The sequence below is a fragment of the Bufo gargarizans genome, chromosome 4, assembly GCF_014858855.1.
Source record: "Bufo gargarizans isolate SCDJY-AF-19 chromosome 4, ASM1485885v1, whole genome shotgun sequence".
NCBI lineage: Eukaryota > Metazoa > Chordata > Amphibia > Anura > Bufonidae > Bufo > Bufo gargarizans.
This window is the reverse complement of record NC_058083.1, coordinates 275,133,173-275,156,766: the sequence shown is the minus strand read 5'-3', so window position 1 is coordinate 275,156,766 and position 23,594 is coordinate 275,133,173. Positions and strand designations below refer to the sequence as shown.

General features: G+C 46.1%; 1 protein-coding gene across 1 annotated transcript in view; it reads left to right on the top strand.

Annotated features, from left to right (window-relative positions):
• Positions 1 to 23,594, top strand: part of RNGTT (RNA guanylyltransferase and 5'-phosphatase) — a 392,929-nt gene that overhangs the window by 10,317 nt on the left and 359,018 nt on the right. Inside the window, exons 4-5 of the mRNA XM_044290779.1 lie at positions 748 to 836; positions 22,667 to 22,742. Coding sequence (XP_044146714.1) covers positions 748 to 836; positions 22,667 to 22,742 — 165 coding nt within the window. The remainder of the gene's footprint in view (positions 1 to 747; positions 837 to 22,666; positions 22,743 to 23,594) is intronic.

The window sequence follows — 23,594 nt, the reverse complement described above, 5'->3', positions numbered from 1 at the left end:
TGGATCATAAAATATCTGTCTTGCTCCTAGATAGCAGAGTGCTGTACTCGGCTCTTTCTGGAGCTACCATAGAAACAAATGGAGCGGCCGCTCACATGCCCACCCCTTCCCCCTGCTCTGTTGATTTCACCATAGAGTTCCATTGTAAGAAAAATGTATACTTTTTTGGAGGACTCTGCAGGATCGGAAAATGTAGTGTAGCACGTTTTTCCATCCTGCAAAGTCCATGGAACTCTATGGTGATGGATAACACAGTATGGCATCTGTCTGAGGTATCCGTTAACATGCACGTTTTTCTGTGTCTGTTATATGTGTGAGAAAAATGTGATGTGAACCCAGCCTAACGACATGAACAGAGCTGAACAGACTCCAATGACTATGATGGAGTCCGTTCAGTTTTCAGACAAAAGTCCTGCATGTAGGCCTACTTATTATGTATCTGAATTACTGCAACTTTGGTACTCCTCCTCGGGTAAAAATACTCCTATAAAATGGTCAGAGGAATATTTTTACTTTTCCGGAAAAAAATGTAGTGCGACCTCTGATTGGGATACTCCTTTAAACGTATTGGTCGATGCACTACAAAGATGTAAAGGATATGAATTGGTTTGTTACTTTTGTACATTTTAAGTATATTTAGTAGCACTATGGTGAACAGTAAAGGTTTGCAGGAGTATGTGTACGTTCTGGATTCTATAAAGTGGGCCGCATGCTGACCTAATAATGATGCATCCTTTTGTTCTGTAGACATGGGGAATGCCCATCGCCAGAAAACACTGAAACTTTTATTCGACTGTGTGACAGATTCAAGGACAGAAGCCCTGAGGAACTTATTGGTATGTTTCTGAATCCTTCTAACCAATTAATAGGAAAATGTACGAAAATAGAAATAATGAGATGCAAAATAGATACAGAATAATCTTGTAATAAAACCTCAATTATAAAGTCTAAGATCATGCCGACAGCACAGGCCGCACAGAGCAATACTGAGGGTTGTAGCTGTAGACCCTTTTCTACCATACGCTGTTCTGTACATCGCTGGTTGTCTCTACAGGCAGTGCTTCTAGGTGAGAGTACCTCCGCAGAACATGACACAAACTTTTGGAATCCAGGCAAAAAAGAAAAACCTTTCTGTGGCTCCACAATTATCCATGATCGGTGCTGGTGTATCCATGAGCACGATGAGAAAATGGGTATAGAAGTCTGGGAACATCGTTTCCTGCTGGCTGCACAGATCCCTATCATCCTATCATCCTCAGGGTTGTCTTTCTCATATTTGTTTGATTTTAAAGAGTTAGAATAGCAATAAAGTAAAAATAAATGGAAGTACCCTTCACTGATTCCATGCCACTCCTGTTTCCTGCTTAGCGGGCCCTGTTGGTTTTGGCTTCGTGAACCCTCTCAATATGCAGGAAATTCTCCCTCTATCAGTTACTGACTGCAGTTGTGCCTTTCTTCTATTTAAACAAGTGTTTAAAGCAATGTCTATTTAAGCACAGTTTAGTTGCTATGTGTTGTTAATGGCTGCGCAGCACTTGCAATACCACCCGGAAATTAACAGTGAAGAGCGACCAGTTTAATTTGAGCCCACCATAGTTCATACTGCTGTGTGGTACTCAACTGCAGCGTAGCAGCATTGCTGCAGCAACCTGTCCATGTCGTGTGGTTATACTCTTACTCGTTTTAAAATAGCCCTTCGCTCCTTAGGCCACTCTCACATGAAGGTACTCAGTCTTGTTTCCCGGGCTGTATACGCTTGTGTGAACATTGCCTTATTGGGTTATCCAGATGACCATTATTAAAAATTATAACAAACACCTCCAAGATGAAGAACTAGAGCTGCATCTGAATAGTCTAGCAAGACTTCTTAGAACAACCTGGGCTTAGCAAACAATGTCTAATGAAAGATTTATAGTAATTTACTAGTATTTTTTGCCCTATAAGACGCACCAAATCTTCATCGGACACCCAAATTGGACTTCCAAACCTTTATCAGTCCTCAGATCAGACCCCCTATCATCATCAGACCTCCCAATGTTCATCAGACATCAGATTATAAAATAAATAAAATAACTTGTGTCTCTTACTCAGGATGGCGCTGCTAGTCGGGAGATCAAGCATGCTCTTCCTGTGACACAGTGAAGGGTATGGTCTGGGAGGACAGGTATTTTCCTCCCAGTGTGTGCTGCTGGGCTGATTTGCAGCCAGATGGGGTCAAACGCCAGACTGGATTTTAAGTGCCGGTCTGGGTTTTGACAACACCTAGAACCCCTTAAGGACACATGACGTACCGGTACGGCATGTTTCCCGAGTCCTTAAGGACACATGACGTACCGGTACGTCATGGCTTTAAATAGCGATGCCGGCGCCGCGGGGGTTAATCGGAACGGGATGCCGGCTGAAATCATTCAGCCGGCATCCTGTAACAATGCGGGGGGGGGGGGGGTCATTTGACCCCCCCGCATCGACGATCGCAGAAAACCGCAGGTCAATTCAGACCTGCGGTTTTCTGCGTTTCCGGTCCATTCGGGTGTCCTGTGACCCGATGAACCGGAAAAAGACTGCGATCGGTGGCGTAATTTTACACCACCAATCGCAGTCCGAGGATTTGCAGAGGTGGAGCTGGCCCTGGTGCTGAACGCCGCTGTCCAGGGTGCTGATTGGTGCAGGGGAGAGAGGCGCGAGATTCAAACTTCCTGCGCTCCTCTCTCCCCTCCTCTTCCTGTCCAGCACCCTGACCGTGCAGCATCGTCCAGCACCAGCTCCTGTGTCCCCCTAATCGGCATCCATCACCCTCCTGCACCCATCGCCACCCAGGTAGGCTAGGGTCAGTGAGGGAGAGGCACCTTTAGGCAGGGATAGAAGGGAAAAGTTAGAAAAAAAAAAAAAAAAAAGCACATTTATTCCAAACTTTTTTTTTTCAGCTACCAGACCCCAGACCCCCCTGCCACTTGCCCCCCCCGCATCCCCCCCACCACCAGACCCCCCCCCCCTCCCCACCAGACCCTTCCCCCACCACCACTTTTTTTTTTTCTGCGTGCGCTGACTGGCCGGCACTTTTTAGCATCCGTCCACTGTTAGCGCATCGCACGCCCCACCACCCCACCGACCGCTGATCAGCGTTGAACCGCTGATCAGCAAGTTTGAACTTTTTTTTTTTTTTTTTTTCTAACACTTGCCCATTTTTTTTGCCTGGACTTTTTAGTACGTGAACACCCGTGCCCCCACACACACGCACATAGAATAAAGGTTTACACGCACGCACATACACACGCACACACCCATGGCCCGCCGGGTGTTCTCGGCCGAGGAGGCATATGCCCAGATTGCCTCCGACTCTGAGAGCCCCAGTGAGGATGAGGATGACCCCACGTTCCTTTTGTCATCCGCATCCTCCTCATCATCATCGGATGACGATGAGCCACCAAGGCAGCGGAGACGCCGCCAGGCGGAGCCAGGGGCCACACATGCTAGGGATCCTGTGGCCCACCCTAGTACGAGCCGCCCTGGGGTTCGTACTGGTTTCCCGGCCCACCAAATAAGTTCACCGGAGCCCCCTGCCGATGAACTTAGCTGGTGTCCCCCAGTGGACTTTGAGCCTGAGATTCCGGATTTCGCTGGCAATCCTGGAATCCAGATTCCCACAGTGGGGTTTACTGAAATAGACTTTTTTTTTTTAGTTTTTTTTTCAGTAACCCACTGGTGAATCTGATGGTGGAGCAGACGAATCTGTACGCCCAACAGTTCGTCGCTCAAAACCCGGGCTCATTTTTGGCTAGACCCGGTGGCTGGACGCCGGTCAGTGCAGCCGAGATGAGGACATTTTGGGGCCTCGTGCTGCATATGGGTCTAGTGCAAAAACCCAGTGTCAGGCTGTACTGGAGTGGGGACGTCCTATACCAGACCCCACTGTACAGTACGGCCATGACACGCTCCCGGTTTGAGGCCATCCGGAAATGTCTGCATTATTCCGATAATGCAGCATGTCCCCCCCGAAGTGATCCTGCCTATGACCGGCTGTACAAGATACGGCCGGTCATCGATCACTTTGGGGCCACATTTCAGCAGGCCTACGTACCTGGAAGGGAGGTCGCGGTTGATGAGTCTCTCGTTGCGTTCAAGGGGAGACTCAGTTTCCGCCAATACATTCCCACAAAGCGGGCGAGGTATGGCGTGAAGCTATACAAAATTTGTGAGAGTACCTCAGGGTACACTTACAAATTTCGTGTGTACGAGGGGCGAGATTCCCGGATTCAACCACCAGAATGTCCCCCCACTCTGGGTGTTACCGGGAAACTCGTGTGGGACCTTATGTACCCACTGCTGGATAAGGGTTACCACTTGTACGTGGACAACTTTTATACCAGCATTCCCTTGTTCAGGTCCCTTGCTGCCAGATCCACGTTCGCTTGTGGGACCGTGCGGAAAAATCAACGCGGCCTCCCTGCCCACCCCCTCCAGGTACCTATCCCCAGGGGTGAGACCCGTGCCCTTACCAGTGGAAGCCTGTTGCTGGTCAGGTATAAGGACAAGAGGGATGTCCTTATGCTGTCCACAATCCACGGTAACAGCACCACCCCAGTCTCTGTGCGAGGTACCACGGCAACGGTCCTCAAGCCCGATTGTATCGTCGCCTACAATCGGTATATGGGAGGAGTTGATCTCTCTGATCAAGTCCTCAAGCCATATAATGCCATGCGCAAAACCCGGGCATGGTACAAAAAAGTTGCGGTCTACATGGTGCAGGTTGCCATGTACAACTCTTTTGTACTATCCCGAAGCGCTGGCAGCACAGGGACATTCCTCCAATTCTATGAGGCAGTCCTCAAAGACCTGATCTTTTCGGACCGGGAAAGAGCAGGCCGGAGTACCTCGGGAACTGGAGGCGCCCGGATCGTCCCTGGCCAACACTTTCCAGGTGTGGTCCCCCATACTGGAAAGAAGGGACGAACCCAAAAAAGATGCAGAGTGTGTCACAAGAGGGGGATACGGAAGGACACCACTACTCAGTGTGACACTTGCCCCGATCATCCGGGCCTCTGCGTTATCGATTGCTTCAGGGAGTATCACACTTCCATGGAGTACTAAATTTTTATAATCTCCAACAGTCCCCTAGAGAACATAAAACACTATGTCTCTCAGACTTTGGAGACACAGAAACAATTTTTTTTCCCCAAAAAAATATTAGTTTTAGTGCAGGCATCCTCAAACTGCGGCCCTCCAGATGTTGTAAAACTATAACTCCCAGCATGCCCAGACAACCTACAGCCATCAGCAGGGCATGGTGGGAATTGTAGTTTTACAACATCTGGAGGGCCGCAGTTTTAGGATGCCTGCTTAGTGTCTCCAAAGTCTGAGAGCCATACATATTGGGCATCGTCGCGTGCGTAAAAGTCGTCGCTATAAAAATAACATTTGACCAAACCCCTCGGATGAACGGTGTTAAAAATATAAAATAAAAACGGTGCCAAAACACCCATTTTTGGGCAAAATTTCCATTTGAATCCTTTTTTTCCAGTAATAAAGCAAGGGTTAACAGCCAAAAAAAACTCAATATTTATGGCCCTGATTCTGTAGTTTGCAGAAATACCCCATATGTGGTCGTAAATGGCTATATAGCCGCACGGCAGGGCATAGAACGAAGGGAACTCCATATGGTTTCTGGAAGGCAGATTTTGATGGACAGTTTTTTTTTTTTGACACCATGTCTCATTAGAAGCCCCCCCTGATGTAGCCTAGACTAGAAACTCCAAAAAAGTGACCCCATCTAAGAAACTACACCCCTCAAGGTATTCAAAAGTTACTTTATAAACTTTATTAACCCTTTAGGTGTTCCACAAAACTAAATAGCAAATGTAGAAAAATTTTAGAATTTTATTTTTTTGTTACCTTGCCTCAAAAAAGTGTAATATAGAGCAACCAAAAATCATATTTACCCCTAAAATAGTACCAAAACAACAACCACCTTATCCCATAGTTTCCTAGATGGGGTCACTTTTATGGAGTTTCTACTCTAGGGGTGCCTCAGGGGGCTTGAAAGGGCACATGGTGTAAATAAACCAGTCCAGCAAAATCTGCCTTCCAAAAACCGTATGGCGTTCCCCTTCTTCTATGTCCTGCCCGTTTAGCCAAATAGTAGTTTACGACCACATTTGGGGTGTTTCTGCAAACTACAGAATCAGGGCAACCCATTTTGAGTTTTGTTTGGCTGTTAACCCATTTTTTTCAGTAATAAAGTAAGGGTTAAAATGGAAAATTTTCCAAAAAATAGAAATTTCTAAATTGTTTCTCCATCTGCCATTAACTCTTGTGGAACACCTAAAGGGTTAACAAAGTTTGTAAACCCAGTTTTGAATACCTTGAGGGGTGTACTTTCTTAGATGGAGTCACTTTTTTGAAATTTTTATTCTAGGGGTACGACAGGGGGCTTCAAATGGGACATGGTATAAACAAAACCAGTCCTGCAAAATCTGCCTTCCAAAACCCATATGGTGTTCCCCTCCTTCTATATCCTCCCGTTCGGCCAAACAGTAGTTTACGACCACATATGGGGTGTTTTTGCAAACTACAGAATCAGGGCAACCCATTTTGAGTTTTGTTTGGCAGTTAACCCTTGTTTTACTCCTGGAAAAAATTGATTATATTGGAAAATTTTCCAAAAAATCTAAATTCTAAAAATGTATGTCCATTTGCCATGAAGTGTTGTGGAAGACCTAAAGGGTTAACAAAGTTTGTAAAAACAGTTTTGAATACCTTGAGGGGTGTAGTTTCTAGAATGGGGTCATTTTTGGGTGGTTTCTATTATGTAAGCCTCACAAAGTGACTTCAAACCTGAACTGGTCCATAAAAAGTGGGATTTTGAAGATTTCTGAAAATTTCAAAATTTGCTTCTAAACTTCTAAGCCTTGTAACATCCCCAAAAAATAAAATATCATTCCCAAAATGCTACAAACATGAAGTAGACATATGGGGAATGTAAAGTCATCACAATCTTTGGGGGTATTACTATGTATTACAGAAGTAGAGAAACTGAAACTTAGAAATTTGCTAATTTTTCAAAATTTTTGGTAAATATGGTATTTTTTTATGCAAAAAAATTAACTTTTTTGACCCAATTTTAGCAGTGTCATGAAGTACAATATGCGACAAAAAAACAATCTCAGAACGGCCTGGGTAAGTCAAAGCGTTTTAAAGTTATCAGCACTTAAAGTGACAGTGGTCAGATTTGCAAAAAATGGCCTGGTCCTTAAGGTGAAATAGGGCTGTGTCCTTAAGGGGTTAAAAGACAGCCGGTCTCAGCAACAAGTTGTCTCTGTTATAGGATCTGAGGAATAGGTGCCGTGCTAAAGGACTGAGAGCCACACGCTGGGAAACAGGCCCCCTAAAGCCTGCTGTGGACCTCTTGGGGATAAAACGGCCAACAAGGTGATATTTTTGTTCTGTGGACTTTGTATTGTGTGAATTAACACCAAGATTGTACAGAGTCGTTTTTTACTTTTGCCTTATGGGTGAATAAAAACACTGAAGTTTTTGCTTTACAAACTTATTTTGCCTCTGTACTGTGTCCACTTACGCTGCCTATTAGAGAAAATCCCCACAATTGGTGGCTTGGAGCGGGCACACGCAGAGAGGCTGGCGTAAACGCTGAAATAGTTTTGTTTTTGGGTACGGCTGGATGTCCTGGATTAAACCAGCTAAATTCAAACCTGTGTCACGTGACAAAATGGAGGCTGTAATGAAAGCTCTCGTGGAGGCTAACCAACACCAGCAAGAAGCAAACCAGCTTCTGTTACAACACGTGATGGCTTTACAGACTGCAGGAGCGTCCCAGAGTGTCCAGGATGTCCGGAAAGCGGTCCGTGCGGCGATCCCCAAGATGACACCATCAGATTACTTAGAAACCTACCTGGCGATGTACGAGAAGGTGGCCACAAGGGATAATCTACCCCTAGATCAGTGGGCTGAGGTCATCGCTCTGTTCCTGACATCCGATTCCCAGCGGGTGTATTTCGATTTGCCGGACGATCAAGCGGCCGACTACCAGAAAGTCAAGGGTGAGATTCTGGCAAGACTGATGGTGAATGTGTTGTTCTGGGCCCAGCATCTGCATCAGTGGGGGTTCAGCCCGGCTGAGCCCGCGAGACCCCAGTATCATAACTTGCTTCACCTCTTGCAAAAGTGGCTACAGCCTGATGTGCTAAGCCCCACTGCTATGCAGGACCGTCTGTTAGCTGATATGTTCTGGATGTCTTTGCCACCCCCTCTCCAGCACTGGATCGGCCAGGTGTCTCCTGGCAATGCTCTTGAGATGGTGGACCTGGTGGAATGCTATGAGGCTACCAGGAATCTAAAGGGGGGTTCTTTCGGGAGGGGGCCAGTCAAAACCCAGACATCTCCACCCCAGCCCCGGAGGTTTGAGCTGATAAAACCCGCTCAGGATGTACCCACTGCGGACCTGGCTCCGATAGTCTGCTGGCGGTGTCAGGAGCCTGGCCATGTAAGGGCTGACTGTCCCCATCGGGTTGAGCCCATGGACACTTACTATGGCTACCGTCAGTCGCTATATGCCAGGAAGCTGTGTGCAACAGGTACCCCAGAGACTCTAGATCACTTGTGCCAGGTGGAAGTGGGAGACACTCCAGCGGAGGCCCTGCTGGACTTAGGCAGTCTTGTGACCCTAGTAAGGGCTTCCCTGGTACGGTCCGCTGAGTATACTGGCTGGAAAGTGGGTCATGTGCATTCATGGGGACTTGAAAGACTATCCCACCGCCCTGGTGTCTCTAACCACGGGGGCCGGCAGGTGGACTCGCGAAGTGTCAGTTGCCACAAACTTACATCGAACTTAAAATCGGGAGAAACTTCCCGGGTTTCCCGGCACTGTGGCCTGCTTACGAGGTTGACTGGTGCCCATGAGACAGGGGTAACCCCAGCAGAGTGGCCTTGCTCCGGAGGGAGGCCGGAACCCGAGGCCGAAGGGCCAGCGGTATGGGAGACAAACCCACCGAGTGTAATGGTGGGAGACGTGGAGGACTTGCCGCCGGGGCCTGAGCTGGCAGACCTCAATGTCTCCGGGGATAATTTTGGTACAGCACAACACCGGGACCCAACCTTACCCTGAGCCTGGGAAAATGTATTAATAATAGATGGTGAACCACAACAACGGGGGGCCAAATCTATGTTCCCCCGTTTTATGGTTCTACAGGAGATGCTGTACCGGGTAAGTAAACTACGGGGTGAACATATCGCAAGCTCGCGTTGGAGTTAGCCCACCAACATGTTCTTGGGGGACACCTGTGCCAGCAGAAAACGCAGGACCGGATTCTACAGCGGTTTTACTGGCCATCCCGATCGTCTCCTAGCAACCGTGCGTGAAAATCGCACCGCATCCGCACTTGCTTGCGGATGCTTGCGATTTTCACGCAGCCCCATTCACTTCTATGGGGCCTGCGTTGCGTAAAAATCACTGCTCATGTGCATAGCCCTATAGAAATGAATAGGTCCGGATTCAGTGCGGGTGCAATGCGTTCACCTCGCGCATTGCACCCGTGCAGAAATCTCACCCGTGTGAAAGGGGCCTAAGGCCTATTTTTATTTTAATATTATTTTTTTTAACCCCTCCAGCCCTATTGTACTATGCATTCTGTATTCAGAATGCTATTATTTTCCCTTATAACCATGTTATAAGGGGAAATACAATCTACACAACCTTGAACCCAAACCTGAACTTCTGTAAAAACACATTGCACCCGCGCGATAAAAACTGAACAACGGAACGCAATCGCAGTCAAAACTGACTGCAATTGGGTACCTACTCGCGCGGGTTTGCCGCAACGCATCCGGACCTTATCCGGACACGCTTGTCTGCAAGGGGCCTAAAGCTTCTGTCAGAATACGTCTTAGTGCGTGGAACGTGCCTCTGTGTGATATAAATGCAGTGGTGTCTAACCTCCGGCACTCCAGCTGTGGTGAAACTACAACTCCCAGCATGCTCCATTCATTTCTACAGAGTTCTGAGAACAGCCAAGCAACTGTGCATCTTGTGACTTATGGTTTTACCACAGCTGGAATGCTGGAGGTTGGCCATCACAGAAAGTGTAGTGTGTTCATGCAGCAGCCCCCTCATGGGCCCATACATTTCCTCATTTTTTTTTTTCTCTGGATAGGTCATCAATATTAGATCAGCGGGGGTCCGACTCCCAGCACCTCCGCCGATCAGCTGTTTGAAGAGGAGGCGGTGCTCCATGTGAGCGCTGCTTCCTGTTCATTACACTGCCCGTCATCTTGGAAGTTACTTGAGTATTTGAAGAAGATGGGTCGGCACTGCGGTTTGCACGTGATGCATGCATCCAGGGAAGGCGTCCCACCAGTATACAGCAAAGAAGGACTGGCACTCACTTTCTTTATGATATGAAGTGACGTTTATTCAAGGCATAATAGCATCATCAGTGACTAGTTTCGGCTGAACCCTGAGCCTTTTTCAAACTGCAATTCTTTTTCAAACATACACTCCGCCCAGTGATGTCATCATGTTACCATGGCAACCAGTAAACAGTGTGAATTTTATTTATCTCCCTCAATTTCAGAAAACATAAACAATGTTGGGGTACTTTCACACTAGCGTTTTTCTTTTTCGGCATGGAGTTCCATCCTAGGGGCTCAATACAGGAAAAAAACGGATCAGTTTTATCCTAATGCATTCTGAATGGAGAGTAATCCGTTCAGGATGCATCAGTTCAGTCCCTCTTAAATTTTTTGGCCGGAGAAAATACTGTAGCATGCTGCGGTTTTCTCTCTGGACAAAAATCCTGAACACTTGCCGGAATGCCGGATCCGACATTCATTTTTATTGAAACGTATTAGTGCCGTATCCAGCATTAAGTGTTCCGCCAAAACTGATCCGGTTTTCCTGTCTGTGCATGAGCAGACCTTTAAAAATGCAAAAATAATTAAATACCGGATCCGTTTTTCCTGATGACACCGGAGAAACTGATCCGGTATTTCAATGCATTTGTCAGACTGATTCGCATCCGGATCTGGAGAAAAAAAAACTCCCAGGCTGTAAGCTCTGCGCTGCGATGGGAGAAGGAGACGCCCAGGAGAAAAAGGGCAGGCTCCTACCAGTGTTACCAAGTCAGCGAAAATACTGGGGGACATAGCGGGAGAACGGAGCGGCGCCCCGGAATAATAGTAAGTGCAGTGAGATCACAGGGTGCCACTCTACATGTCCGGATAGTTATCTTACAATGTTTGGACCGATGAAAGGTCCTCTTTTAAGATTTGAGGTCACTTTTGACTGCAGAGTGGAGCTAAACCGCTCTGCATTTCCGAGGCAGGGTACAGTATATAGGAGAAATGGGGGACAATAATGAAATCTACTGTATATATAGTTATCGAAAAAAAATAATCTGTACATTATAATAGCAAGGTGTTTTAGTTTTGGCAGATTTTGTACAGATATTTTGTAAATTCCACACTTTTCAATTTAATGAGGGAAATTACACCTAAATCCTCATTGAAAAATGCATTTGGATTAAGCAGTTTTGTGCCAATTTCATGTTGAATTTTTCTGTAGACAACTGCAAAGTGTGAACGTAGCTGATGGTATAGTGCCTTTTAATAGACTTGGCTATTTTTTTGAAGTTCCATAGAAATTATTTGATAGTGCTCAGTGCAAGCATGGCCACCGCTCCATTCATTTTTATGGAACTAGCTGGCTTTGCTATTTTCGGCACTCTCATAGAAATGAATGGAGGGTGGTGGTGCATGAGCGGTGTCCTCTAGTTCTCTTTGGGAGCTTTGTTCTAGAGGTCACTTCCTTTCCATTCACTTCCCGCATCTGAGCTACTGCAGAACAGCTGATCAACAGGTGTGGGGGAGGTGGACCCCTGCCAGTCAGACGGTAATGGCCTGTCCAGAAGATAGTTCATCACATTTAAAGGGTTGCAAAAACCCTTTAAGGGAAATTGCAATGCCAAGAGTGTAAAAGTATGGAGACCTCATTCACAGGATCTGGAAAACAAAAACGTTCACTTGCTGCCCCTCACACTTCAGTAGCACACTGATCCACAAAGGTTAACCTGCCATTAGGCGATGTGGATTGTATGTTCTGGTATGAAGAACACAAATATCAGACCTTACTGGAGAGGAACCTGACTGTGCTGACAGCTGAAGAATGTCCTGTCGCTCAACTGGTGCAGGTTGAACAGTCTTTCTGGTCCTGCACGCTGCTCAATTAAGAAACTCGTTTGCCTTCAGTTTAGTCTTAAAATGCCATTGTCAGTACAGCAATATTAGCGTGACAGCTTGATATAGGGCAGTCATATTACTCTAGCACTTAATTTCATGCTGTGTGATCCAGGGCAGAAATGATGGCTCCTTATGAACTTGGATTTGCTCGAGTCATATCTGATATTTCCAGAACAGCAATCAAGCTGAGAAAATTTCCATACTTTTTCATCATGCATTTATTATCCTTCATTATATAAGATTGGAAAACTCCATTAACAGTCACAAATATTTTACTTAACTTTAATTATGATTTATTATTTAATATGAATGCTGTAGTTCTAGTTAGGATAACCAAATAGGATTGTCCAGGCATAGTGTCCACACATTCTGACATTGGGTGTGGAGAGACACAATTGTGTGGAATACTTACCAAGTCAACTGTCCAATACCTGTCAACAGGTATTGTGCACAGGTCATATTCTAATTAAAGAGCCTGTTTATTATTCCTGCTAGAAGTAATGAATGAATTGCTAGCAGTCTGCAGTAAGGGTACAGAGGGGAGGTAACACATGTGCCTGCATAGGATGCACAGGGTGTGTACCTGCACAGTCTGAAAATGGCAGCACTGATTGGATAGAGCGAGACTGTGCATGTACACCCCCCCCCCCAATGGTTACCACCCCTCTGTACCCTTACTGCAGACTGCTAGCAGTTTATTCATACATTCTAGTAGGAATAATAAAGGAATGGCACAACATAGAATCATAAGAGTAGATTTTCCAGAGTTGTTATTACATGAGGAAAGCATGCATCTATTAAAACAGGCATGTCAGGGTTGGTGAAAGGTCCTCTTTAAGAGGACCTATGGATGATACTCGCTGGATTGTCAGATGGTTTCCCCAGTGACTGCTCCACCCAAAGTAGAGTTGTCTTTTTGTCCTCAATGTCATATTATCGTAATTGTACCTGGACAACCCTTTAAATCAGAGGGGGGAGGGTGTCAGGCTGTCAGCTATACAGGGGAGTGCTGCCTAAGCAGCAGCGCCCGGCCGAATGTCTGCAAGGGAGGAGAGCTGTGGTTCTCTTAGGAGAAAGGACCTTAGATGACATCATCACCATGTGACCAGTAACATATCAATATTAGTGGTCACATGGCTATGAGGTAGGCCTCATGCACACGACCGTTGTGTGCATCCGTGGCCGTTGTGCCGTTTTCATTTTTTTTTCGCGGACCCATTGACTTTCAATAGGTCCGTGGAAAAATCGGAAAATGCACCGTTTGGCAGCCGCATCCGTGATCCGTTTTTCCTGGCCGTGAAAAAAATAGGACCTGTCCTATTTTTTTCACGGCCAACGGTTCACGGACCCATTCAAGTCAATGAGTCCGTGAAAAAACACGGATGCACACAAGATTGTCATCCGCGTCCGTGATCCGTGTCTGTTTTTTTTACTATCATTTCAATGGCAAACTTGACTTAGATTTCATTTTTCATGTCCGTGGATCCTCCAAAAATCAAGGAAGACCCACGGACGAAAAAACGGCCACGGATCACGGACCTACGGACCACGTTTTTGCGGACCTTAAAAAAAAAAACGGTCGTGTGCACGAGGCCGTAATCAAAGGTCCTTTCTTTCTACCAGGAGTGTTGCTGCAGGAGAAGTTTGCCATAACTGTGGAGCTTTTTTTGTGTGAAGATTACATCAGGAAAAGGTGACAGGGGCTGTTATGCTATTATACTGTAAGCTACTGTATAGTGTGGGGTGCTATACTGCTCTACTGTATACTGTGAGGTGCGGTATACTGTATAGTTTGGGGTGCTGTATACTGTGAGGTAATGTGTGCTGTATAGTGTGGGGTGCTATACTGCTATGGGGTATTGTATACTGTGGGGTGCTGTACATTGTGGAGTGTTATACTTCTCTACTGTATGCTTTGGGGTATTGTATATTGGGGAGTGTTATACTGCTCTACTGTATACTGTGGGGTGCTGTATACTGTGGGGTGCTGTACTGCTCTGCTGTATACTGTGGGGTGCTGTATATTGCGGAGTGTTATACTGCTCTCCTGTATACTGTGGGGTGCTGTACTGCTCTGCTGTATACTGGGGTGCTGTATACTGTGGGGTGCTGTATATTGTGGGGTGCTATACTGCTACTGTATACTGTGGGGTGTTGTACTGCGCTGCTGTATACTGTGGGGTGCTGTATATTGTGGGGTGCTATACAGCTCTACTGTATGCTATGGGGTGTTGTATACTGTGGGGTGCTGTATATTGCGGAGTGTTATACTGCTCTCCTGTATACTGTGGGGTGCTGTACTGCTCTGCTGTATACTGGGGGTGCTGTATACTGTAGGGTGCTATATATTGTGGAGTGCTATACTGGGGTGCTGTATATTGTGGAGTGCTATACTGCTCTACTGTATACTGTGGGGTGCTGTATATTGTGGGGTGCTATACTGCTACTGTATATTGTGGGGTGCTGTATACTGTGGGGTGCTGTACTGCGCGGTGCTGTACTGCGCTGCTGTATACTGTGGGGTGCTGTATATTGTGGGGTGCTATACAGCTCTACTGTATGCTATGGGGTGTTGTATACTGTGGGGTGCTGTATATTGCGGAGTGTTATACTGCTCTGCTGTATACTGGGGTGCTGTATACTGTAGGGTGCAGTATATTGTGGAGTACTATACTGCTCTACTGTATACTGTGGGGTGCTGTATACTGTAGGGTGCTCTATACTGTGGCGTGCTGTACTGCTCTGCTGTATACTGTGTGGTGCTGTATATTGTGGGGTGCTATACTGCTCTACTGTATGCTATGGGGTGTTGTATACTGTGGGGTGCTGTATATTGCGGAGTGTTATACTGCTCTCCTGTATACTGTGGGGTGCTGTACTGCTCTGCTGTATACTGTAGGGTGCTGTATATTGTAGGGTGCTGTATATTGTGGAGTGCTATACTGGGGTGCTGTATACTGTAGGGTGCTGTATATTGTGGAGTGCTATACTGCTCTACTGTATACTGTGGGGTGCTGTATATTGTGGGGTGCTATACTGCTACTGTATACTGTGGGGTGCTGTACTGCGCTGCTGTATACTGTGGGGTGCTGTATATTGTGGGGTGCTATACAGCTCTACTGTATGCCATGGGGTGTTGTATACTGTGGGGTGCTGTATATTGCGGAGTGTTATACTGCTCTGCTGTATACTGTAGGGTGCAGTATATTGTGGAGTACTATACTGCTCTACTGTATACTGTGGGGTGCTGTATATTGTGGCGTGCTATACTGCTCTACTGTATACTGTGGGGTGCTGTATACTGTGGAGTGCTATACTGCTATACTGTGGAGTGCTATACTGTATACTGTGGGGTGCTGTATATTGTGGGGTGCTATACTGCTCTGCTGTATAATGTGGGTGCTGTATACTGCATAATGAGGGGTGCTGTATACTGTGTTTTTTTGTATACTGTGGGGTGCTGTATATTGTGGGGTGCTATACTGCTCTACTGTACATTGAGGTGCTGTATATTGTGGAGTGCTATACTGTGGGGTGCTGTACTGCTCTGCTGTATACTGTGGCGGTGCTGTATATTGTGGAGTGCTATACTGCTCTACTTTATACTGTGGGGTACTGTATACTGTGGGGTGCTGTATATTGTATACTGTAGGGTGCTGTATACTGGGGGGTGCTCTACTGTAAACTGTGGGGTGCTATACTGTATGCTATACTGCATACTGTGGGGTGTTATACTCTGTATTGCATACTGTTGGGGTACTATATACTGTGGGGTGTTGCATACTATAGGGCGCTATACTGCATACTGTGAGGTGCTGTATACTATAGGGTGCTATACTGCATACTGTGCGGTGCTGTATACTATAGGGTGCTATACTGCATACTGTGAGGTGCTGTATACTGTGTATTGCCTACTATGGGGTACTGTATACTGGGCGGTGTTATATACTGTGGTGTATTATGCTGTATACTGCGGAGTGTTGTACGCTATATACTAAAAGCGGCTGGGGGTACAATAGACCTCAAATCACCAAATCTGACCTAGATAAATGAAGGGTATTAGGTTCTCCTAAATAAAAACTGCCCCCCCCCCCCAATACGGCTGATGGCCCCCAATTTACATTTATCCCATAATCTGTAATAATAATTCCACTCTATTTCAAGTCCTCCGAACACTAAACACCGGCGAGCTATCGTATCTGCGTTCACTCCTACACCAGGAATGTGGTTCTGTGTACTGTCACCACACCATTGATTAATCACATTGATTATATGGTTTGGTGTCAGCACTGACGATAGCCGTCCTCTAAAATCGCTTCATACGTTGCCCCCAAAATATTTGCCAGATCCCTGGCATTCTCAGGGGTAATGGGCAACGACAGTATATATGTGGCATAGATTTCTTTAATATTTGCCAGAAAAAAAAATGATCCATTTTTAATTGCACCATATTGTGTCAGTGAAAAAACTGATCCGTCCCCATTGACTTACATTGTAAGTCAGGACGGATCCATTTGGCTCTGCATCGTCAGAAGGACACCAAAACGCTGCAAACTGCGTTTTAGTGACCGCCTAAAAAACGCAACGGAGACCAAACGCAGCCAAACTGATTCATTCTGAATGGTTCCTTATCCATTCAGAATGCACTTGGGCTGAACTGATCCGTTTTGGGCCACTTGTGAGAGACCTGAAACGGATCTCACAAGCGGACCCAGAAACGCCAGTGTGAAAGTATCCTAACTCGCTTGTATGCTCGCCGCCGGCCGCCGCTCACCTTCTAGGTGGGAAAACCTCTCATCTTCCTTGTAGCCGCTTGCTCCAGTGCTCCTGAGCAAGAAAACGGCTGTGCTGTGCGGCCTGTGCCTTCTAGTAAAGTGGCCACCTCACCAGTGGTGTGTGTGTGTGTGTGTGTCTGTAGATACACTGCCACCGAGCTGAGCCTGCAAAAAGCACTGTGCTGTGTGGCAGTTAGGAGTGGTGCGGACAGGCACTGTGCTGTGTGGCAGTTAGGAGTGGTGCGGACAGGCACTGTGGTGTGTGGCAGTTAGGAGTGGTGCGGACAGGCACTGTGGTGTGTGCTCAATGGGAAAATGACCTATCATGAGGATAAGTTATCATTCTCAGGAGCCCGTAAAACCAGTGCACCACTACTCCCTGATGCTATTTTCACGGCAGAGCAGTGGCAGGCTGTTCCGGCAGAAGGACAGCCTGTCGGACTTCTCCTGATCAGACCTAGCTGGATACTTCTTTTCACAGTAAGCCCATTAATTATAATGGGAACCGGTGGACATTCGGCTTGACAAAAACTGTTGTTCGCGGTTATATTTGTCCAACCAAATGCTGGCATTAGTGTTGAGCGAACTTATGTTTTTAAGTTCGGCGTACAAGGTTCGGGTTATCTAAGAATTCCGTTATGGTTTCCGCTACGTTATCCTTATTGTCCGATCCTCAATCTGATTCTTTGCTCCTGTGTGTAGATATTTTGGTTACATGCCTTTTACGGTGCCTCCAGCTGTGGTTTTGATTTTCTCGGAACATCCACTTAATGTGTCCGGTGCAGGAAAGACTTTCCTGCTGACTCTTATTGGCCGGCGTACTTAAAGGGAAAAGAGAATTTCACCTCTGGCGAGCCTTTATAAGCATGGTAATACTTGTATGCAATACCTGCCACCGATAGGAGCTTCAAAAAGTCGCAAAATAGAGCTTTTGTGACTTTTTGGGCTTACTTTTTCTGGTTTTGCTCCACTCACTCCAGTTTTGATACATAGGTGGTGAACATGGTAGGGTTAGCTATGTTAATCAGTTTCACTCCAGATTTGTCAATGACACTTCTTTCTCGATGATACATTTTGTTGTCGCACTCTCACTCCAGGAGGAGGGTGCAGTAGGAAAAGTAGAATAGAATTTCTAGATAAGTGTTAGGTTTACGGATTAGGCTACTTTCACACTAGCGTTTAAGTTTTCCGGTATTGAGATCTGTCATAGGGGCTTAATACCGGGAAAAAAACTCTTCAGTTTTGTCCCCATTCATTGTCAATGAGGACAAAACTGAAAAGAACGGAATGCTCCAAAATGCATTCCGTTCTGTTTAGTTGCATTCTCCTACCGGAGAATAAACCGCAACATGTTGTAGTTTGCTTTCCGTCCTGGGATGCGGAGCAACATGGATCCGGCATGACTCCCAATGCAGTAAATGGGGGACAGATCTTTTTTCTCTGACACGAGAAAAAGATCTCTTTTTTTCTCTGACACGATAGAAAACGGATCCGTCCCCCATTGACTTTCATTGGAGTTCATGACAGATCCGTCTTGGCAATGTTGAAGATAATACAACCGGATCCGTTCATAACGGATGCAGATGGTTGTATTATCAGTAACGGAAGCCTTTTTGCTAAACCCTGCCGGATCCAGTAAAAACACTAGTGTGAAAGTAGCCTAAGGCACGTTTATCAAACAGGCGACATTTGGTAAATGTGGTATAAAGTAAACCAACACAAACTCAAGAAAAACTGACTTCAAGTATTACCCTCATATATTCCCCAAAAGTATTTTCCGTAGTTGTATAAGTTTTCATTTCGCACTGAACCCAATATACACGAAACTGGAAAACAATGAAATGCATTAATGTGTAATGCACCAGATCAGCCACTAGATGGCTCTGTCTGCCTATTTTAACTGTAATCCTAAATCAGAGAAGTATATATTATGGAAGTCATAAGCCTGAGCTAGATAACGGGTGATTTATTTCTTCTAAAGCTGCCCTGAATCCATGACTGCATTTTATTGGAGCTTTAAACCTGTTTCTGCTGTTATAGAAAATAGTGAATACTATTTAAAGGGGTTGTGTCACTTCAGCAAATACCATTTATTATGTAGAGAGAGTTAAAGAGGACCTTTCATGGGTCCAGACATTATGAAATAACTAGCAGGTTATGTAGGGCACTGTGAGGTACTAGTTTGTCTAGGCGCCACTCTGTTCACCCACTGTGCCCTCCGTTCACTTTTCCCGCCTGGTATGCTAATGAATAGTATTGGTACAGGGAGGAGGAGATTGTCCTATTTCTCAATGGATGTCTCCTTCTCCCTGGCTGTAACGTGGTCCAATCACAACGGAGAGTGTCAGAAGGTGAGTACTATTCATTAGCATTCCAGCCGGGAAAACTGCAGGGGCGCACAGCGTGCAAACGGAGCGGAGCCCAGAAAAACTAGTAAGCAATATTACATCTGTGTAAAGTGCCTTACATAACCTGCTAGTTATTTGATAATGTTCGGACCCATGAAAGGTCCTCTTTAATACAAGGCACTTGCTAATGTATTGTGATTATCCATATTGCTTCCTTTGTTGGCTGGGTTAATTTTTTCATCACATTATGCACAGTTTGTTTCCATGGTTACGACCATCAGCGATGGCCATGAGTGTGCAAGCGCGACCACTGCTGCTGGATTGCAGAGTTGTTGTAACTGAGCAATGTATAATTTGATGTAAAACTGAATCCAGCCAGCAAAGGAAACAATATGGACAATCACAATACACTAGTAAGTGGCTTGTATGAACTTTCTCTACATGATAAATGCCACGAGCTGAAGTGACACAAGCCCTGTAATGTTGCCATGCATACTGTATATTTAGTAAAGTATCTACTATCCATTATACACTCATTGAGAAAAATAACGCACCCAGATAGATTTGCAGATTTGTCAGATTGCTGCAAAAATCAGCATACCGTTATGTCTCAGGTAAATGATCACAACTGTGGTCTGATTAAACACTGGCTCTTACCACAAGAGGGCGTAAAAGTGCTTTCCCCACTTCCGTATGAAAAGGCTCTCAGAAGCTACTTTTGGGTAGTGTACCTCTTTGTGAGAGATCGCTGACTGCTAGACATGCCTCTCGAAGGCATTTTGCCCAGTGTACATACTTTGAAAGGGGGCACATCATTGGACTGAGAGAAGCAGGATAGTTTGCAGTGGTTTAATGAACAAGAAAACTGGGTTGCTATGGACTTGAACTGTATCATCTTTAGCGACGAATCAGGTTTTAGTAAGGAGGCCTCGTGGTGAGCTCTTCTATCCTGCCTTCAGTGTGGAGTGACACACAGCCACAACTGCTGGTCTGATGATCTGGGAAGCCATCGCTTACGACAGTCTCCCCTAGTAGTGATAACAGGTCAGTGATATCTGCAGGACATCCAACTGACATTTTACAGTAGGATAGTACCCACACAGCAAGGCTTTCCCAGTAGGGTTGCCACCCGTCCGGGATTGACCCGGACAGTCCGGGTTTGTAATCCTGTGCCCGGGTACAAGCCTTTCTCAGACCCGGGCACAGGATTATTCAGTCACTCACTGCGGCAGCCGGGTGATCAGCTGAGCGCAGCGCTCCTCCCTCCTCCCTCCTCTAGTCTACACTACTGTGATGCCAGGCAGTGCAGCGGCTCACTAACTGTTCAGTCTCCGGTCTCCTCCCTCCTCCTCGCTCCTCCCCTGCCTCCCAGTCCCTCCTCCCTCCTCGCTCCTCCTCTGCCTCCCAGTCCCTCCTCCCTCCTCTAGTCTACACAGTACAGTGATGCCAGGCAGCGCTGTGTTCACTCACCGTTCAGCAGCTTCAGTCTCCCTCGCTCCTCCTCTGCCTCCCAGTCCCTCCCTCCTTCTCTCTGATAACGAAGTCAGGTCCACAGGAAGTGACATCAGAGAGAGAGGCAGGGAGGGAGAATTGAAATCATTCTTCTTCAAGCTCCAGCCCAGCTCCAGCAGTGCCCCTGCCCACTGTACCCTGCCTGCAGTGACCAAGACAGTCCTGACACCTGTCCTAGATAGACACTTCTAAAAAGGTATATAAAACATTTGAAGTGTGTAAATGTAACAGTGTTTAAAGGGTTTCTACCACCAGAAATACTGTTATGTAGCTGACTGACATGAGCGATGCGCCCATGTCAGCACTACAGAACAGTATGTTTCTAACATTAGTCCCTGCAGCCGTTTTTGCTAAAAATGCACTTTTATTATATGCTAATGAGCCTCTAGGTGCTATGTGGGCGTAAAATCAGCACCTAGAGGCTCCGTCCACTCACCCATTATCCCGCCCAGGTCCCCTGTTCTGCCCGCCTAGATCCTCTTGATTGATGTGACGGTTCGCAGCAGCGTTGACAAAATCCTGCGCCTGTGCCGTTCACTATGTCTTCAGCGCAGGCGCAGTGAGTGAGGGCCGCTCTCCTGGTGCCGACTTCCTTACTGTGACGTAGTCGGCGCAAGCGCAGTGAGGAATCCGACACCAGGATCACATCATTCACTCACTGCGCCGAAGACAGAAGTGAACGGCGCAGGCGCGGGATTTTGCCATCGATGCAGGGAACAGTGGCATCAATCAAGAGGAGCTGGGCGGGCAGAACACTGGACCTGGGCGGGATAATGGGTGAGTGGACGGAGCCTCTAGGTGCTGATTTTACACCCACATAGCACCTAGAGGCTCATTAGCATATAATAAAAGTGCTTTTTTTAGCAAAAACGGCTGCAGGGACTAATGTTAGAAACATACTGTTATGTAGTGCTGACATTAGCGCATCGCTATATCAGTCAGCTACATAACAGTATTTTTTGGTCGTAGAAGCCCTTTAAACAGGTTTCTGAATCTGTCAATCATCAGAAAATATGTTATGTTATGTAGCTGACTGACATTAGCGATGGGCTGATGTCAGTCAGCTACATAATAGTGTGTTTTATAACTCCCTGCCGCCGTTCTCTTAAAATAAAGACTTATAATATGCTAATGAGCCTCTTCAGGGGCGTAACGATCGCGGTGTGACAGCGACCAGAGGTTGAGGCGGGACATGGGTGTGGCTGGAGGCGGGGCATGGGCATGGCTGGAGGCGGGGCATGGGTGGGGCCTGGAAGGGGGCCCTCCCTCCCTTCTGTTCGGGTTTGGCTTGAAGAAAAGGTGGCAACCCTATTTCCCAGGAGTGTCTTCTAAAGGTTGCTGCACTTCCTTGGCCTGCCTGGTTACCAGACTTACCAGCGTTTGAGCATTTATGGGACCAGCTGGATGCCAGCTTCGGCAACCTACAAGTGTGCAGGAGCTACAGGCCCAGTTGCAACATCTGTGGTCAAAAATGCAGCAGAATACCATATGGCACCTGTATGCCTCCATACTCATATCTCATATCTCATCTGTTATCCAGACAGGGTACTAGAGCCCCCTTTCTATTCTACAGTTTTCCCCAATAAAAGTATCATTTCACTTGCATATATCATCATTACCGTCATTCAATTCCAACAACTCTTTCTGCAATATTTTTTTTGGTCAATTAGTGTATTTTGGATTTTCATTTCTATCTTCTTTTTATTTATTTTTTATAGTTGTCATCTGCAGTTGTATCTGTGCTGCTGCTCTGCATCTAATACGAGCTGCTTTTTTCTCCCTTAGGTGTCCACTGTACCCATGGCTTTAATAGAACGGGTTTTTTAATCTGTGCCTTTTTAGTCGAGAAGATGGATTGGAGGTAAGTCTTTATCATTTATAACAATTTCATTTTGTACCCCAAACTTTAATTCACTTATTCTCACTTATTCTCATGTTAAAAACATGCTTAGTTTTTTTTAGCTCAAAGTATTAGGCTCCTTCAGATCAGTAACTGACGCTACAGTGCTGTGCAGTCCATCCGTCGTACGATGGTGCAAACGGTGTCCGACCAACCCCCCTGGCTTTCTGAGGTCTGTTGTTTATGTGGCCATAATGACATTGAGTGATGCACAGTTCTTGCACTGAATCCAGAGCCTAAGTCCACAGGATAGTGAACTGTCACTTTCTCCACCTGTACCGATTCTGGCTGTGATAGTTTGCTGTCAGATGCTGAGCTCCCCCTGCCAGATTTTTAAGCTGTTATGCAGTAAATTTCATCTGTGGTGGGCTGGCACTTTAGTAGCTTTTAGCTCCATTATCAGACATAATTCCAGTTCTGGACACTCTAGGCTATGTTCACATCTGTGCCATAAGCTCTGCCAAGAGCCTCCATCACAGATTCTGGCGTATTTGATAGGAAGAATAGCTGAGCTTGTACCACTATCCTGTAAAATGTTGGACACCATGACGGATCCCGTTATAAATCAATGGTGTCTGTCTGAAACTGTTGATGTCTTATGGATCATGCATTGATTTGTGGTTTCCATTTGTAGCAGAAACCAAAACGTACAATGCATCCAGAGAGCCTTCAGACTTTTTTTTTTACATTTTATGTTGCGGCCTTGTGCTAAAATAATAAAATTGTTTCCTAATTTATTGAAAAGGAAAAACTAAAATATTGCATTAACAGAAGTATTCAGACCTCTTACTCAGTAATCAGTTGAAGCCCCTT